This window comes from Phyllostomus discolor, chromosome 1, assembly GCF_004126475.2.
Source record: "Phyllostomus discolor isolate MPI-MPIP mPhyDis1 chromosome 1, mPhyDis1.pri.v3, whole genome shotgun sequence".
NCBI classification, from domain to species: domain Eukaryota; kingdom Metazoa; phylum Chordata; class Mammalia; order Chiroptera; family Phyllostomidae; genus Phyllostomus; species Phyllostomus discolor.
Window position 1 is genome coordinate 74,384,001 of NC_040903.2, and position 18,363 is coordinate 74,402,363.

At 39.7% G+C, this 18,363-nt stretch overlaps 1 protein-coding gene across 1 annotated transcript in view; it reads left to right on the forward strand.

The window, feature by feature from the left end:
• IL2RA (interleukin 2 receptor subunit alpha) overlaps positions 1 to 18,363 on the forward strand; it is a 58,863-nt gene that overhangs the window by 31,984 nt on the left and 8,516 nt on the right. Inside the window, exons 2-4 of the mRNA XM_036024905.1 lie at positions 12,222 to 12,413; positions 14,545 to 14,652; positions 16,791 to 16,985. Coding sequence (XP_035880798.1) covers positions 12,222 to 12,413; positions 14,545 to 14,652; positions 16,791 to 16,985 — 495 coding nt within the window. The remainder of the gene's footprint in view (positions 1 to 12,221; positions 12,414 to 14,544; positions 14,653 to 16,790; positions 16,986 to 18,363) is intronic.

The following is an 18,363-nucleotide window of genomic DNA, read 5'->3' on the forward strand; positions in this document are numbered from 1 at the left end:
GCCTAATCTCTCCCAGCCCAGCGTGGGCATGGTGAGTGAGATGGAGAAGTTGAGTCCCCAGCAATCCATTGGAGGGAAATCAACATCAACAAAAAGTTAACAGTGAAAGGAGAAGGGTTTTGAAAGGTCCTTCACCCACCTTTCTCCCAGATCTCTTTGGTGATACAAGCCAGAGGAAAGTGGTTCTCACTTATTTATCACTAGTGTCAGCTGAAGAAGCCAAAAGTACCTACAGAGTCACACTTCAGTTGAGTATGAGGCAACAAATCCATAAATATCCCAAGGTAAGATCCACCCATAATAATATTTCAAGGCAGTGGTGGAAATGGGGTATGATAAGGGAGTGGAACTCTGGGATCCTGCCTGTGTCTTTCAAATTGCTATTCATAGAAAAATTATGAAATAAGATATGAAACATTTTCAACACCAGAAGAGCCCAGTTTAACACTCTCTTAGTGGATGCTGAAGCCCTCAGGATTTTCAGGATTAATGATAAGTGTTGGCTGTCTCCTTTTCCCACTGCCCACATAAAAGCTGTAAGAGCTAAAAGGTAAGGCCACATTATTGTATCTCTGCACCTATGGTAAGAGTCCCTACTGGGAGCCCCGCTTTGCAAGCTCTGGGCACTTAGTTGTCCCATCTCTCAACACCAGGTAAGAAATCTGAAGTTTTACTCTACTTACAAGTATAAGCAGCAGACACTTTTTAAATGTTTTAATCAAGTATTTACTGATACCCATAGATCTTGTTTTACAATAATATTAACTGAAGAGAGAATCTTGTGTTCAGTTGGAGAGACATATAAAATCAGAAAAGAAATTGTAACTCAGGGAAGGTGTTGATTTAGGAAACTAAAGAAGCTAGGTTGAGACAAACATTAAAGCAAATACGAACTAAGGGCAAGATTGTTGGAAATCTGTACCCATTATTTTCTCCTCTGCCTTCCCCTCCTCCTCAATTCTTTCTTCTCTCTCTCCAATTTTTCTTTTGCAGAGTCTTTCTTCAGGCCCTAGAACTGAGGATGGAATGATTAGGTTAACTACATTTAAGTTAAAGAGCTTCTTTGCACTGATGCAGAGAACTAACTAAATTTTGCATCACTTTTTGTGTCGTTTTATTTTAAAAATAATATGACACCATCTTGGTCCACATACCAGATATATCTTCTGACTCTATCTAACCTTATATTATAGATATTTCCCAGGTAATAAAATATCATAATGATTTTTGATATTTGCATGTCACAACACACTGATTTCTCTTATTTAACCATTTTTGTTTATGGCACAATCAATGGTATTTACATTTGTGGTTTAACAACAAGAGCAATCACTGAACATCTTTGCTCTCTTTCCTGTTGAATTGGTTGCTTAGGGCATGTTCCTTGTAGTGGGATTCTGGGATCAATGATTATAAACAAATCCATGGTTTTTGATATGTCTTTATATCACTTATTTAATTGGAAAATGAACTCTGAGTTTTCCAAACACACTGCCACATGAATGAATTTTATCACAATGATGGTTTAAAGGGACTGGCTTTAAAGGGACAGACCTCACTTTTGCAAGAAATAAAGTAGGGCCATGTTAGTTCAATCAGCAAATATTGTGCTCATCTGTATAAGGCTCTATATCAGGTGTTGCAAGAGGCTGCCAAGGGGACTAAGACAGTTCTGGCCCTGTAGGGGGTCTCAGTTGTGGTGGGAGGTTGCAATATAAAACCATTGGGTTAACTCGTGATTTGGCCTTTTCTCCCTGTAAAAGTCAAGATCACACAGGCCAGGAAGCACAGTGGAAGCACCAGTGGGATGCACAAGATGGCCACAACAATTCTGGGAAGCCAAAAACACTTGTCATCTATGTAACTTGATGGTACTGGGTCTGAGTTTAGGTTCTGAGGATGACCCTGAGCAAGCCACACATCTGTGAGATTCTGGTTCCTCATCTGTGAAATGGAGACAACGTTTCCCTCAAACACTGTTGTCAGGATGAAATGCTAATATGAAAGCCCTTTGGAACCAAATAATCCATACAAATGTCATATATTAGTAGTATACCAACCTTCCTCCTTCTCTTTCTCTATCTCTTACTTCCAATCTACCACCCCTCTCATGCACTTAGTTCCTTTATAATTCTTTGGGAATCCAGATCTTTCCCTTCTTGGAAAGAACTTGTTTCCAGTTTTCTACTCCAAACCTCAACTAGTTAGCAAAGAGCAGAAGGCTGTATAAACTACTTTACATTAAGGAGTGGTATTGGTCTGCTCAGCCTACCATAATAAAATGCCACTGACTTAGCAGCTTAAAAAACAGAAATTTATTTTCTTAAACCTCTGGAGGCTGGAAGTCCAAGATCAAGGTGCCAGCAGGGCTGGTTTCCCCTGAGGCCTCTCTCTGGTTTGAAGACACTACCCTCATACTGCCTCTTCATGGGGTCTTTTCTCTGGGAATCCCTGGCATCTCCTGCATGTCCAAATTAATTCTTCTTGTAAGGACACAAGTCAGATTGGATCAGGGCCCACCCATATGACTTAATGTAAACTTATATTTTTAATTTGTTTTTTAAAGATTTTATTTATTCATTTTTGGAGAGAGAGGAAGGTAGAGAAATATCAATGTGTGGTTGCCTCTTGCATGCCCCCTACTGGGGGCTTGGCCCCCAATCCAGGAATGTGCCCTGACTGGGAATCGAACCAGCAACCTTTTGATTTGCAGGCCAGCACTCATTCCACTGAGCCACAACAGCCAGGTATGACCTAATTTAATCTTAATTACCTTTTTAAAGGCTGGTTCTCTAAATACAGTCAATTCCAAGGTTCTGGGAGTTAGTTTCAATACATGAATTTGAGGGGACATGATTCAGCCCCTAATAAAGAGTTAATGATAAATGATCTAATATTCCGAGCACTGGAAAGAGGATGCTGAAGGAGAGAAAACCCTAAGGAAAGGATGACTAAATGAAGGATGGTTTGTACCACCTCATGAGCAGTTGGATGGGGGGGTGGGAAGGGATTTGGGGCTGGAGATCTTCACACCCTTCACAGGCAGGCAGCCATTGGCAGCAGATACTTTAAATGCTCTCAGGAGAGGAAATGCCATCTACATCCAGACTTGTACTGATACTTAAAAATTACAGAGAGAAAAAGATTTCCCTTCCCACCTTCTAAAGAAAATTCTGTTTGCCTCCTGAGCTTCTAGGCCCACTGCAGTGCAAGTCAGGGCAATGGGTAGAGCTGAGAGCACAGACCAATGGCTGCTAAAGAGTCAGAGCCACTGGTGGAAATGAGAAGGACAGGTACAAGAGGAAAGGTGGAGAAAAGCCCCTCCCTGTTAGCTGAATTTCAAGAAAGAATTTTCAAAGTCTTTAGTGAGTAAACATAGAGAATAAGCAAAGATGCTATTCCACGTAGGAAGACATTTTTAAGGGATAATACAGGGAAAGAAGATTTAAAGACATTTTGTTGAGTCATGAAAATAGAATTCTTTATTATTCCTCTGCAAGACTTCAGGATAGGCAAAGTACTTTCAATTCTTTTTTTAAAATATACTGCTGTTTCTTTTATGACACCCTACTGAGAAAGGCCAAAAAAACAGTCCAGATTTATTCCCATTAGAGTAAAAAGAAACAAACCTCCAGGGCTACCTCACCCACGTACTCTTCTACCTCCCATTTTCTTCAGATGGTATTTGGAACACCCTTGGTAAGGCATTTTAGGGAAAAGAATTATAATCTATCTTATTACTGGTTCTTAGCTATAGACCAGAGAAGTTTCAGTGTTTCTGAATTACAGAAAAGATGCTTTTATGGAAGGAAAATTTATGGCAGTAAGAAGTTCTGGAACTTCCCCTTATCCCCACATGAACTCCTCAGATACTCGAGCTAATTTATAATGACTATGGAAATTTCCATGGCATTACTTAGAAAAGCATGCTATTACATAATTAAAGAGTTTTTAGGGACATCTGTATGTCTTTTTTCAAATTTATGTGTTTAGAAATTGTCTTGGTTTGTGGTTAAGTTATCAGATTCCAAATGCATCTGAGGTTAACCCTTGATTATTTGTGGTAATTAATAACTACAAGAGTTGCTAAGTATACTTCTTAATGATTTTTGAGGTAAAATTACTGACAGTGAAATGCACAGATGTTAAGTGTACAATTTGATGAATTTTAGCAAATATGTACTCCCATATAATCAACATCTCTGTGAGTCACCCTTCTAGTCAACCCCACCTACCACAAGCAACCTGCTTACTTTCTGTATACTAGGTCTGTCTTTTCTTGAACTTCATATAAATAGAATCAAACAATATGTAGCATTTTATGTCTATATTCTTTTGTTCAATATAATGTTTTTGAGATTATTTGAAGCTACTATAAATATTTTGTATGCCTTTTTGTAGACACATGCTTTCATTCCTCCTAGACCAATATCTGGAAATGGAGTTGCTAGATGTAGAATAGATATGTATTTATCTTCACTTTAAAAACTTTCAATTTTCCAAAGTAATGGTATTATTTTACACTCCTATCAGTAATGTAAGAGAGTTCCAGTAGCTTTACTTCCTCTCCAGCATTTGGTAGTATCATTCTTTTATACATTTTACCCCTTCTAATGGACTATTTCATGGTCATTTCCAATTTGCTTTTTTATCTTTTCTGTCTGCTGATGTTGAGTACTCTTTCCTGTGCTTACTGATAATCATATATGTTCTTTGGAGAAGTGATCCTTCAAGTCTTTGCCCATTTATTTATTGGATTGTTTGCCTTTTAATAATGATTTGTAGTTCTTATATAATGTGGATACAGGCCTTTTTATCACATATATATGTCGCAAACATTTTCTTCAAGTCTATTTCTATCACTTATTTTTTTCCATTTTCTTAATGTCTTAGGATGAGTAGAAGTTTTTAATTTACTTCTCTTTTATGGTGAGTGCTTTTTGTGTCCTCTCTAAAAACTCTCTGACTATACCTAGCTTGCAAAACTATTTACCTTTATTTGCTTTTAGAAGCATAATAGTTTCAACTTTTATGTTTATACCTATGATATCCAGATCTAGTACATAAATGTTTAGATATATAATAAAATGAATGTTTGTATATGGAGTGAGGTTCTTTTTTTTTTTCACTATATATTTATTCATTTGTTCCAGAAGCATTTTTCCTTTTTTCACTGAATTGCTCTAGTATGTTTGTAAAACAATCAACTGAATTTACATGTTATTCAGAAATATCTATTTCTGAATTTTCTGTTCTGTTTTATTATTCTATTTGTCAATCCTTTACTAATATGTACTGTCTTTTTCAATGTAACTTTATAGAAAGTCTTGACATAAAATTATGTGAATCCCCTAAATTTGTACATCTGTTTAAAGTTGTCTAAGAAATTCTAGGTCCTTTGCATTTCCAAAAAAGTTTTAGAATCAGCTTGCCAAATTTCTACCCAGAAGTGTGCTGGATTTTTAAAATTGTAATTTAATTTAATTGTAATTGTCCACCATAATTGTACATTGAATTTATTGATAAATTTGAGATGAATTGACATATTTTTCTTAAAAAAAAGAATGTTCTGACCCATGAACATTGTACATTTCTCCACTTATATTGCTCTTTAATTTATTTTAGCAATATTTCACAGTTTTCAGTTTAGAGGTCTTGCAAGTTTTTGGTAACTTTATTCATGAGTATTTTATGTTCTTGATACTATTGTAAAGGGAATTGTTTTAAAATTTTTTATTTTATAATTGGTTTTTTCCACTACTTAAAACTAACTACAAGTGGCCCTGGCTTGTGTGGCTCAGTGGATTAAGTGTTGACCTGAGAACTGAAGGGTAACGGGTTTGATTCCCTGTCAGGGTACTTGTCTGGGTTGGGGGCCAGGTCCCCAGTAGGGGGTATGCGAGAAGCAACCACACTCATCTTTCTCTTCCTTTCTTTCTCCTTCCCTTCCCCTCTCTCTACAAATAAATAAATAAATAAATTTTTAAAAAGAACTAACCATAAGTGATTTTTATGTATTGAGATTACTAAATTTACTAAGTTCTAGTAGTTAGTTGGTAGATTTCTTACTAACTTTATGTAAACAATCAAATCATCTGTGAATAATGTTTCTTATTTTAAAATCTTTCTGACATTTGCATATATATATAAATATACATGTGTGTATATATGTGTATATATAGCCACAACAGCTTTCTTATGTGTACCTTTGCATAATATATCATATTTTTATTCTATCATTGTCCTTATATTGAAAGTGTGTTCTCTTGCAAAGAGCATATAGCTGGGCCTTGTCATTTTACCCAGTCTGAAAGTATCTGGCTTTTAATTTATGTTTCATGTATGAACAGCTTTAAGTCTATCTTCTTGCTATCGGTTTCTAACTTGTTACACCAATAAACCTACCCCGACAGATCATTATCCCCAGAGTCCACAGCTGACATTAGGATTCACTCTTGGTGTTATAGATTGTATGAATTTAGACAAACATGTAATGATATGTATTCACCATTATCGTAACATATAGAGTATTTTCACTGCTCCAAAAGTCCTCTGCGCTTTTTGTACACATCGCAGCCCCCTCCCTAATGCCTGTCAACCACTGATCTTTATACTGTCTCCACAGTTTTGCCTTTTCCAGAAGAGTTGGAATTATAGAGCTGGAATTATACAGTATGAGGCCTTTTGAGATTGGCTTCTTTTACTTAATAATACACATTTAAGTTTCCTTCATGTCTTTTTTTTTAATATATTTTATTGATTATGCTATTACAGTTGTCCCATTTCCCCCTTCACTCCCCTCCCCCCTGTGCCCCCTCTCCCACCCACCTTCCCCCCCTTTAGTCCATGTCCATATGTAATACTTATAAGTTCTTTAGCTTCTACATTTCCCGTACTATTCTTGCCCTCCCCCGATCTATTTTCAACCTACATTCTATGCTACTTATTCTCTGTACCTTTTCCCCCTCTCTCCTCCTCCCATCCCTACTGCTAGCCCCCCCTTGTGCCCTCTATTTCTGTGGTTCTGTTCCTATTCTAGTTGTTTACTTAGTTTCTTTTGGTTTTGCTTTAGGTGTGGTTGTTAATAATTGTGAGTTTGCTGTCCTTTTACTATACATGTCTTTTCTTTATCTTCTTTTCTTAGATAAGTCCCTTTAGCATTTCATAAAGTAAGGGCTTGGTGATGATGAACTCCTTTAATTTGACCTTATCTGAAAAGCACTTTATCTTCTCTTCCATTCTAAATGAGAGCTTTGCTGGATAGAGCAATCTGGGATGTAGGTCCTTGTCTTTCATGACTTGGAATATTTCTTTCCAGCCCCTTCTTGCCTGTAAGGTCTCTTTTGAGAAATCAGCTGACAGTCTGATGGGAACTCCTTTGTAGGTTACTGTCCCCTTATCTCTTGCTGCTTCTAGGATTCTCTCCTTCGTTTTTACCTTGGCTAATGTAATTATGATGTGCCTTGGTGTGTTTCTTCTTGGGTCCAACTTCTTTGGGGCTCTCTGCGCTCCTTGGATTTCTTGGAAGACTGTTCCCTTTGCCAGTTTGGGGAAGTTCTCCTTTATTATTTGTTCAAATAACTTTTCCACTTGTTGGTCTTCCCCTTCTGGTACCCCTATAATTCGGATGTTGGAACGTTTAAAGGTGTCCTCGATGGTCTTAAGCTTTTCTTCGATTTTTTGAATTCTTATTTCATCATGCTCTCCTGCTTGGTTGATTCTATCTTCCTTCTGGTCCACTGTGTTGTTTTGAGATTCAGATTCCTTCCTTTCACAATTGGCTCTTCTCCGTGTGTCTTCCTGCATCCCTTTTATGGTAATCTGCATTTTTTCATGTAATTTGGATCCAAAATCCACCAGTTCCGTGAGCTTCCTGATCACCAGTGTTTTGAACTGTGCATCTGATAGATTGGCTATTTCTTGGTCACTCAAAAGGATGAGTCCTGGGGGTCTGATCTGTTCTGCTGGAAACATATCTTACATCTTTCCCTGTCTCTCCTATTATTTTACTTATTTATTTATTTTTTCTCCGGTCTGGTCGCTCTTGTTATGGTGGGGGGCGGAGCCTTAGGTGTTCACCGGTGCTGGGCGCCCCAGTCGCTAGCTTGTGACGTTATATGCGGGGGCAGGGGCGGGAGCGGGGACAGGAGGGATCAATGGCGACCCTTCCGTTCTCCTGGAGTCAGACACTTCCCTGGGCTTCTGGGCTGTGAGCTCTGCCCTGATCCCCAGTCGCTGCCCCACTGATTCCCCCAGCCGCCGCTTGCGTACTCAGGGATCACCGCTACACCACTGCGCTCGCTCCTGCGTCCTGGATTGCTGTCGCGCCGATTCTGCGCCAAATTTCCCCCGACCTCCGCGCCTGCGACCTGCGCCAGCCCCGCGCCTGCTCGCTCGGCTCGTAGTCCCCTACCAGTCTGGATGTACGGGTCTACTTCAACTTCTAGGCTGTCCGTCTTCCATTTAGATAAATCCTCTGACAGTTCTGATATTATGACTGCAAATCATTGTTGTAAATTATTGTTGCTCTGTTCTTGGTTGTGCGAGGAGGTACGGTGCGCCCACCTATTCCTCCATCTTGCCGGAAGTCCTCCTTCATGTCTTTTTATGGCTTGACAGCTCATTGCCTTTTTAATGCTGAAGTATATACCATAGTCTGATGTACCTCAGTTTACTTGTCCATTCACCTGCTGAAGGATATCTGTGGGGTTGCTTCCAAGTTTTGGCAATTATGAATAAAAATGCTATAAACATCCATGTGCAAGTTTTTGCAGAGACACAAGTTTTCAGATCCTTTGTGTAAATCCCAAGAAGCATGATTATTGGATTGCACAGAAAGAGTAAGTTTAATTTTGTAAGAATCTGCCAAACTGTCTTCCAAAGTGGCTGCACCATTTTGCATCCCCACCAGCAACATATGAGGGTTCCTGTTGCTCTATATCCTCACCAGCATTTGGTATTCTGGATTTTGGCCATTCTAAAGGTGTTTAGTGGTATCACATTTATTGTTTTAATTTGCCTTTCCATGATGACATATGATTTGGGGCATCTTTTCATATGCTTATTTGCCATGTGTACATTTTCCATGATAAGGTGCTATTAAAGTCACTGGCCTATTTTTTTAAAAAAATTATTTATTTATTTTTAGAGAGAGGGTAAAAGAGGGAGAAAGAAAAGGAGAGAAACCAATGTGTTGTTGCCTCTCCCATGCCCCTTACTGGGCATCTGTCCCGCAATCCAGGCATGTGTCTTGACTGGCAATTGAAGTGGTGACCCTTTGGTGTGCAGGCCCTCACTCAATCCGCTGAGCTACACCAGCCAAGGCGATTGGCCCATTTTTAAAATCAGATTGTTAATTTTTGTATTGTTTACTTTTAAGCATTCTTTGTATATTTTATATAACAGTCCTTAATCAAATTTATCTTTTACAAATATTTTCTCCCAGTCTGTGGCTTATCTTTTCATTCTTTTGAGAGCAGAAATATTTTATTTTAATGAAATCTAGTTTCTCAATTCTTTCTTTCATGGATCATGCCATTGGTGTTGCATCTAAAAAGTCATTATCAAAACCAAGGTCATTTGGGCTTTCTCTTATGTTATCTTCTAGGAGTTTTATAGTTTTGTGTTTTACATTTAGGTATGTGATCCATTCTGAATTAATTTTTGTGGAAAACATAGGCTCTCTGTCTAGATCCACTTTTTGCATGTGGATGTCCAGTTGTTCCAGCATCATTTCTTGAAAAGACTGCCTTTGTTCCATTGTATTGCTTTGCTCTTCTCTCAAAGATCAGTTGACCATATTCATGTAGATTTATTTATGGCATCTCTATTCTGTTACATAGATCTTTTTGTCCATTCTTTCACCAGTTCTACACTGTGTTAATTACTGTAGCTTTATAGGAAATATTGAAGTCAGGTAGTGTCAATCTTCTACCTTTGTCCTTCAATATCGTGTTGGCTACTCTGAGCCCTTTGCTTCTCCATGCAAACTTTGGAATCAACTTGTTGACATCCACAAAACAACCTGCTGTAATTTTGATTGGGATTGCATTGTCTATCGTTCAAGTTGGAAACAACTGATATATTGACAACATTGAATCTTCCTATCCATGAATGTGGAATATTTCTCCATTTATTTAGTTCTTCTTTGATTTCTTTCATCAGAGTTTTATAGTTTGCCTCATATAGATCCCATACCTATTTTCTTAGGTTTATATCTAAGTACTTTATTTTTGGGGTGCTAATTAAATGCTATTGTGTTTTTAATTTCAATTTCACTTGTTCATTGCTGCTATATAGCCAAGCAATTGACTTCTGTAAATTAGCTTTGTATCATGTAACCTTGTTATAATTACTTATTAGTATGAACAGGGTTTTTTTTGTCTGTTCTTTCAGATTTTCTACATAGTCAGTCGTGATGTCTGCAAATAGAAAATTTCATTTCTTCCTTCCCAATCTGTATACCTTTTCTTTTATTTTTTTTTTCTGTTACATTAGCTAGGACTAGTACAAGGTTGAAAAGCAGCTGTTAAAGGTAATGTCCTTGCCATGTTCCTCCACTATTTTTTCTGATTATTATACATAGTTTGTTTTAGAAACAGATTCACCATCTGATACTTAAAAAGTTGGTTAGTGTTGATGTCTGATAAGTGCTAGAGAGTGGTACTAATCATATGGGCTGTAGAGGGAGATGCCCTTTTGCAGAAGTTAAGGGATAAACATCCTCTGGGGTGACCCAGAGGATGTGAACCACTATCCTCTTTTTCTGGACAGAGGAAAAAAATGGAACTAGCAACTATCTATGCCTATTTTGTGTCAGATGCTCTGTAAGTTATCTTAGTATGTTATATCATACAGTCTTTAAAACAAATTAGTAAAATAATTATTATAATACCCACTATACAGAAAAGGAAATAATTATTGTAACAGCCACTATACAGAAAAGGAAGCCACATCTTAGATAAGCAAAAATAATAAAGCTATATAGCTAGTAAAGTGGTAGAGCTATAATCTAGAAAACCATCTCTCTCCCCTTTCCACCATGCTGCCTTTCTTGTCTTAGTAGATGTTATTATAATTACCAGAATTTATTGAGTGCTTATGGTACATGTTCCTCTACAATTGCTGGCCCACTGAACCATTCAAATTGCTTTCATTTAATGCCTTCTTGTATAGACATGGGGCAAGCTGCCCACGATCTCCTCACCTTCTGTTCCTGGGGATAATAGGGGTGTCCTAAGTCTTGGATGGGTTCGCTTCTAGGATGACAAGACTCTGGGCAGAGTGTGAGGGCACAGAGAAGCTTCACTACAGCCCAAGTGATTAATAAGCAATTAGTGGATGGTCCTCTGCCAGCAATGAGTGTGGCAACCGGCCCAGATTCAGTCTATTCTGGTGGATGGAGAGGCTGGCTGTGATAGAGGCCCCTGCTTTCTCACCTTTTCCTGTTTCCCATGATCCTTCCTATCCACTTCTTTCATCCAGTGGGTGGCTTTTTTCCTAAAAATCTAGTTTCTTGAGGCAAGAGAACTTGTTTCAAGATATGCAATGAAGTCATCTTTCTGATTAGACCAATGCCTTTTCCCCTTAACAGTTGAGTATTTGGCCACTGTATCAAGTATGGGAAACTAGTGTCCATTTTTGGGGCTGAGAAAGGGTCAGGTCTTTACAGCATGCAAAGGGATTTGGAAAACTCACAGGTGTGTAGGTGGGTGAGAAATACACTCTTCCTCCTAGCTAGACATTGAGTGAAGAAGCACTTTACATTCCTATTTTTTAATGGTACAGAATCATTAATTATAGAAAGTTAGACAATGCTTATTTCCTGAAAAGTTCTTACTTCACTCACACACAAATTTTGTCCCTTAATTAAATTTACACGACTTTCCTCTCTTCTTTTCCTCATATTTCGTCTCTTCCTCTCTCTACTTGCTCAGCAGGAGGCATATTCAGAACAAAAACATATTCATTTCTATTCATTTACTTTGAAATATATTGTAGTCTAAAGAGGGATTTGGTTGAAATTAAATTTTGAATTGTGTCATACAAAGGTTTCTAAAGAACAATGGCAACAGCCTTAGTTTCTTTCTAGGAAAAAGTGGGGTGTACATAACTCCATTAAATAAAATGAAGAAATGGGTGACTAAATCACTACATGATTAAATATGTGAGTGTTTGCCTGGGCCTTCCTGAACTCCTAACATGCTTCTTTTTCTTTGCAGTCCGTTGTAATCCCAAGCTACCATATGTCAGCCATGCCACATACAAAGCCCTCACGTACAAAATCGGCACCCTGCTCAACTGTGACTGCAAGAAAGGCTTCCGTAGAATGAGCGACAGGTTACCCTACATGAATTGTACAGGAAACTCTGGTCACTCTTCCTGGGAAAACCAATGTCAGTGTGTAAGCATTTGTAAGTGTTTCCTTTTGTAACTACCAAAGGGAAGGGAGCTGTAGCAAAGAGAGAGACAGAGCTCCAGCTTTTGTTTACTCAGCCTCATAGACAAAAAATGACCAGTCTGAACTATATGATAACTAATTTTAGTAGTTCCTGGAATATTCATTTACTTAACAAATATTTAAGGAGCATCTTCTAATTCCAAGGACTGGTCTTGGCATGCAGGATACCCAACATTCAAGAAACATATTCCAGGGATAGGCAGAGAGCAGACATTACACTAATAATTACTGAACAATTAAAAAAATAACTCTAGTTCACAGCAGCATAAATGCCATTGAATTGTACACTTAAAATGTATGGTATGGTAAATTTTATGTTATGTTTATTTTATCACATTTTCAAAAAAGGAATAGTGTGAATAAACCTATATAAAGAATACATATAGTAAAAAGCCAATTCTAGTGGGTGATATAGGGCTGCCCAATATAGGGCTGAAATCTACAGGGCTGCATTAACTTGTTTGTGTTCTGATTTCCAAAGCTCACACTTCATACCATCAATATCCTGACTGATGAAATATACTTATTCTAGTTCCATCTCCAGAAACACAGCTATGTGAATTCCTAAGAATGCCCCATGACCCCTCTTCCTCCCTCTCCTTTTTAGTTACCAGCTCTGCAAACCTAAGGGAAAAGTTCTAGGTACAAAAACAGGAGCAATTGGAAAGGCATTTCCTCCCCTGACAAGGGTAAAAAGGAAATAGAAGCTCATGCTACTGAAATCTAGAGTCTTATCTATTACTTACATTTTTCACTCTGGGTACCATGAGGCCTTTGGGAGATTTCTTTGGAGAGGAAGTATATAGTCAAGCAGAAATATATTGTAAATCCAGGTTCTTCCCCAGCCCACTGTCAGGAACTGGCATTCCAGAGCATGAGGAATATTCCCCAGAGGCTCCACATCCCCTTGCTGGGGTCAGAATAACAAGCCACAGGGAGGTCAGACTGGTGTGGGTAGGGGTGAGGCCCCAAATCAGCACGAGGGAAGCAGAGAGGCAGAGGAAGTTGTTCACTTAGCATTTCTTTATGTCTGAATTTCCAAACATGGCTTGAGAGCTCAAGGCCCTCATTACCAGACATGACTGGCATCACTGGCGGAATGAGTCTCACCCTCACGATTGCTGGGGAGGGCAAGAAGAGATTGCGGAGCTACTTCCCAGATATTGTAGGTAGATTGCCTCCCTGGAACAGAATTGATGGGAATGACCCCCACGATGCTTTCTAAACCTAAATTGACCTGATACCATGACTTTGCCATTTAACTTTCTTCTTTGAATCCTGAAGTTCTCTCGTGAGTCCAATTTCCCTATGAGGCCCTTTGTCCACTCTGTGATATTGGAAAGTGGTGAATAGTGGTGGATTCATGTCCTTTTACTTCTTAATCCTGGAGATGGTGTTGATGAGTGACTTTTGTCCCACCCAGACCATATACAGACTGCATGTCAGGAGATTGCCGCTCTGTTGAAGTACCCCATTGTCTTTTTCCCCAGAAGATTCCTTCTTGAACCCTAAGTTAGAATCCCAACTCCCCCTCATTTTGGTGCCCTTACTCAACTCCTTTGCCAAAATCTTCATAATAGAAGAGGGGTTGTAGAGAGGTCTTCTTCTCATTACTTTAAGATAGCATCTCCCCAACTTTTAAATGAGCTGCTTCAGGGAAACAAGGGAGTCAGTCAGTGGGCTTTTGAGTCAGATTGCTCTTCAGTGCCGTCACACATACACCCATGCACAGCGTAGTCAGGGTCAATGGCCAGGATGTGGTCCCTTTTGGGGAGACACACATACACAAGAAATTCCACCAGAAAATCTCTTAGTCCTTTCAGAAACATGCTGGAGGCCATTGTCTTTACACACACGAATACTGAAGGCCAGTACTGTCCTGGGCTTGACATGAGCAGGGCCCCCTGAAAATACCCTAAGGGAAGGGCATATGTGTGGGTCATCTTTGTAACCCCAGCACCTAGATATTTCCTGGAACACCACAAACACTAGATAGACACTTTCTGAGTAAATAATACATGAAGAAGGTTTATTATTATAAGCCTTTGTGAAGTTATTTGCTTCCTTCTGTTCAAATTCTCTAGACCTTGGGAACAAACGAAAACAAGCTACTCCTAAACCTGATGAACAGAAGGAAGGAAAAAACACAGAAATGCAAAGCCAAATGCAGTCCACAGACCAAGTTAACCAAGGTAAGAGGTGAATCTGAACAACTGTTGTCTAGCTGAATACAAGGAGCCAACCTTTCTCTTGCAGGTTTGTGATGTGTTCCCCAAAGGAAGGAAGTCTGTCCCACTATCCTCTCTTCCAAGGTTATCATGTCACCAAGAACTGTTGTATAGAATTTGCAGACTATTGGCTTAGCATTTCAAGTCAGTCTCACAGTAGCCAACCTGGGCTCTGGGTTTCTTCCTGGTTTGGGAGATAGCTGAATATGATTCAATTCAATCCAGTCCAATCCAATCCAATCCAATCCAATTTAATTCAATTAGCAGGTGTTGGGACTAAAGGTGCCAGGCACTGCCAAAGAAGATACAGACATGACCAGACAATAGTCCCTGCTCTAGGGAAATATTTTATTTTTCCCCTAAGTAGAAGATAATGAACTGCCAGCAAAACAATTTACTTCAAGATGTTTCTCACCGTGGGGTTGTGAAATGTGCTGGGCCATACTGGTGAGTTTCGAAGTCGTAGACAAATACCTCCTAGCTAATGGGCTGTGGATGAGTGAACACCATAACTACCCAGTTACTTTGGCAATTTTCTACAATGAATCATATTGGTTGAAGTCACCATAATGTCAGGAGGAAGTAGACCCCATTGGGGAAGCCTGAGCTTTGTGGGGGAACCAGCTGACCTTATGAAACCTTGTGGTCCCATGATGATTTTATAACCTTACAAAGAGCCTTATCATAGTGTATATGATCTCACTTGAACCCCAGGACACAGTGAGTCAGGGAGCAAGGGTATTACTTCTTCAATTTACAAAAGAAATAGAGCTATCAAGAAGGTAAAAGACTTGCCTAATTATTTTAAAAAACTAATTATTAAAAAAACTAATCCAGGGGCATTGTTGCAACATGAAGTTTTTATCCATTTGCCCCTCAAACTTTGTAATGGAATGATGTTTTAAAACACATTTGTTTGTTTTTCTCTACTTCTCCTACATTACCCTCCACAATTATTGAATTTTTTCTCAGAAGGCCAGTGTTTGTTTTCCTTAATAAATAAGCAGCTGGTTCTGGCTATGGGATATTTCACAGATTGTCTTAATTAGGATGTTTTCATGTAAAAGAAGCAAACCCAATTCAAACATGTTCAGACATTCTGGTTTTTGTTGGCTGTAAAAGAAATTTTTTGAGCCTAAAACATAAGTTCAGTCATGATTTGCAAGGTGCTACACCAGAGCAGACCCTCAGGACAGAACCACTAGGCTTCCTGCTGTGGCAGAGAGGTTACATGGAGTCTTTGTAGGTTATATTGGGTAGTCAGGTTGTAAAAAATCTGAAAGGTCAGAGAATACATGTAGCTTCACATGTCTGGGGATAGAGGATACATGTGGTTCCATAGGTTCAGATAAGGGGTGGGGTAGAAAACCCTGACATTAATTTAGAGCAGGACACGATCTCTGGGGTTAAAGGTCAGTCAGAGTTGGGTTTGGGTTGGTAAGTGGGAAGCTCCTGGGCATGGGGAATTTTCAGAGGCCTTGATGGACTCGGGGAGGGCAAGCTTCAGGTATGGCTTGATTAAAGATCAGGCTCTAGTTCTCTGAGGTTCTCTCAGCCCTTCTCTCCTCATGGCTTTGGCTTTGTCCCCAGCCCTTTTACCATGGTCCCAAGGTGACCATTAGCACCACCCAAGGATGTAACTTCCTCAATCGGCAGTGGAGATCCAGGGTGGTCTTCACTTTTCAGTGACTCAGACTGGCTTAAGTCTGCCCTTATCTCTCAGCTGAGACCTCCCTTCCTGCTCCTGTCCACTTATGAAAACCCTCACTGTGGTCAGAAGCAATTATTCATCCCTCTGTGTAGCAAGCGTCTGTTCCTTAACTCTAACACTCAGTACATCCTGCCTTCATGTGCCTTTCTTACCCAATTAACTGACCCCTCCTGCACGAGTGACTGGATCTTTGTGCCTTCCCACAAGGTGCCCAGGAAATTTCCTGACACACAGATGTTCTCAATACATATTGGTTAAGTGAAATAAAATGAATGAGCAAATGAATAAACAAAAGAATCAGAACCAAGGTCCAGACTCTAGGAAGGGGAAACTTGGATTTACTTATATTGCTTCCCCACCTTGACTTTGGAATTTTCTTTCCCTCTTCAAGGTCATTGCAAGGAGCCTCCACATTGGGAACACGAAAGTTCAGAGAGAATTTATCATTTCTCGGAGGGGCAGATCATTCACTACGAGTGTGCCCAGGGATTCAGGGCCCTACAAAGAGGTCCTGCCAAGAGCACCTGCAAAATGATCTGTGGGGAGGGGAGGTGGACACGGCCCCAGCTCAAGTGCGTAAGGGAAGGTAAGAACAACCAGTTCCTAGATATGGAGGGCACCTTCTTGAGTTCATTACCTTGGTTTTTCCATCAGGCCAACCGGGGTGGAATTCCTGACCCACCACCTATGTAACCTTGGGCAAGCCACTTAATCTCCTTGGGTCTCTGTTTTTTCTCATTCTAGAAAAACCACTAGATAAACTCTAAGGTCTCTAGCACTGAAGGTCCCCTGTACCCTGAGTGGGGATAAGTAGCAGGAGACAGAAGAGGAGATAAGGTCTTTTGAGTGTCCCAAAGCCCTCAGATCACTCAATGGTAATAATTCTCCCCCTTTCCTAGATGATTCTGAAATTTCACTTCTTCCTCTAAGCTACCAAGACTTCCTCTCATTCAAAAGGGAAAGTCCTTACCCTGGCAGGTGTGGCTGAGTGGATTGAGCATAGGCGGTGAACCAAGAGGTCGCTAGTTTGATTCCCAGTCAGGGCACATACTCGGGCTGTGGGCCAGGTCCCCAGTAGGGGGCGTGTGAGAGGCAACCATACATTGATACTTCTCTCCCTCTTTTTCTCCTTCCCTTCCCCTCTCTAAAAATAAATAAAATCTTAAAACAAACAAAAAAAACACAAAAGGGAAAGTCCAGTCTGTAACCCACAGATTTCTAATTTACTGATGTATAATATAAATCCATTTTTTTGTACAGCACTACACTGTTGGCATGCAACTTCCCCTGTATCATTCCCACTGAGCTTTGATAAGAGTGCAAATATACAGGGAAGGGATTTATTCAAGCACAAACATGCACACACCCCCCCACATGCACACCCTCACTCACACATACACACAACCAACTTATATTAAGGTCTTCTGCTATTTTCATTCTGAAATCATGTTACTATTTCTACAATAAAAAGCCACTTACATTTAACTATGGATTACTGGTTTCTTTGCTCACCACCCTTTCCCCTGTCCCATGTTTTCCTCTTGGATTCCTCGGGAATTCTGTGTTTCTTTCCCATAGACTGTCTTCAGTGAGCCACATTGCTGGTCACGACATGCTCCTGATTTCCTTTGTAAAAGGATGAGAAAGCAGGGTAGAATCCCAGGTAACTGACCATACCCATTAGTAATGGGGGACCTGTCAGAGAAAAGCTATCCTTTCATGCCTTTCTACTTTGTTTGATGGTTCGATGGAATTTGTATTATCATGACCTGTCTCCAAGCCACAGATGGAAACCAGGGCTGAGTAGGAGTGTTTCTCAGAGTTCTATGGAAAACCAGAATCACAACTAGAATTTCCTCTTACAGGGCTCTGCAGGGGCCACTTACCCACCTCCCTGTGACTCTGATAGGGAGCCATGTGATGTGGCACGCACAGAGCACGTGCCCAGAACTGAGACTGACACG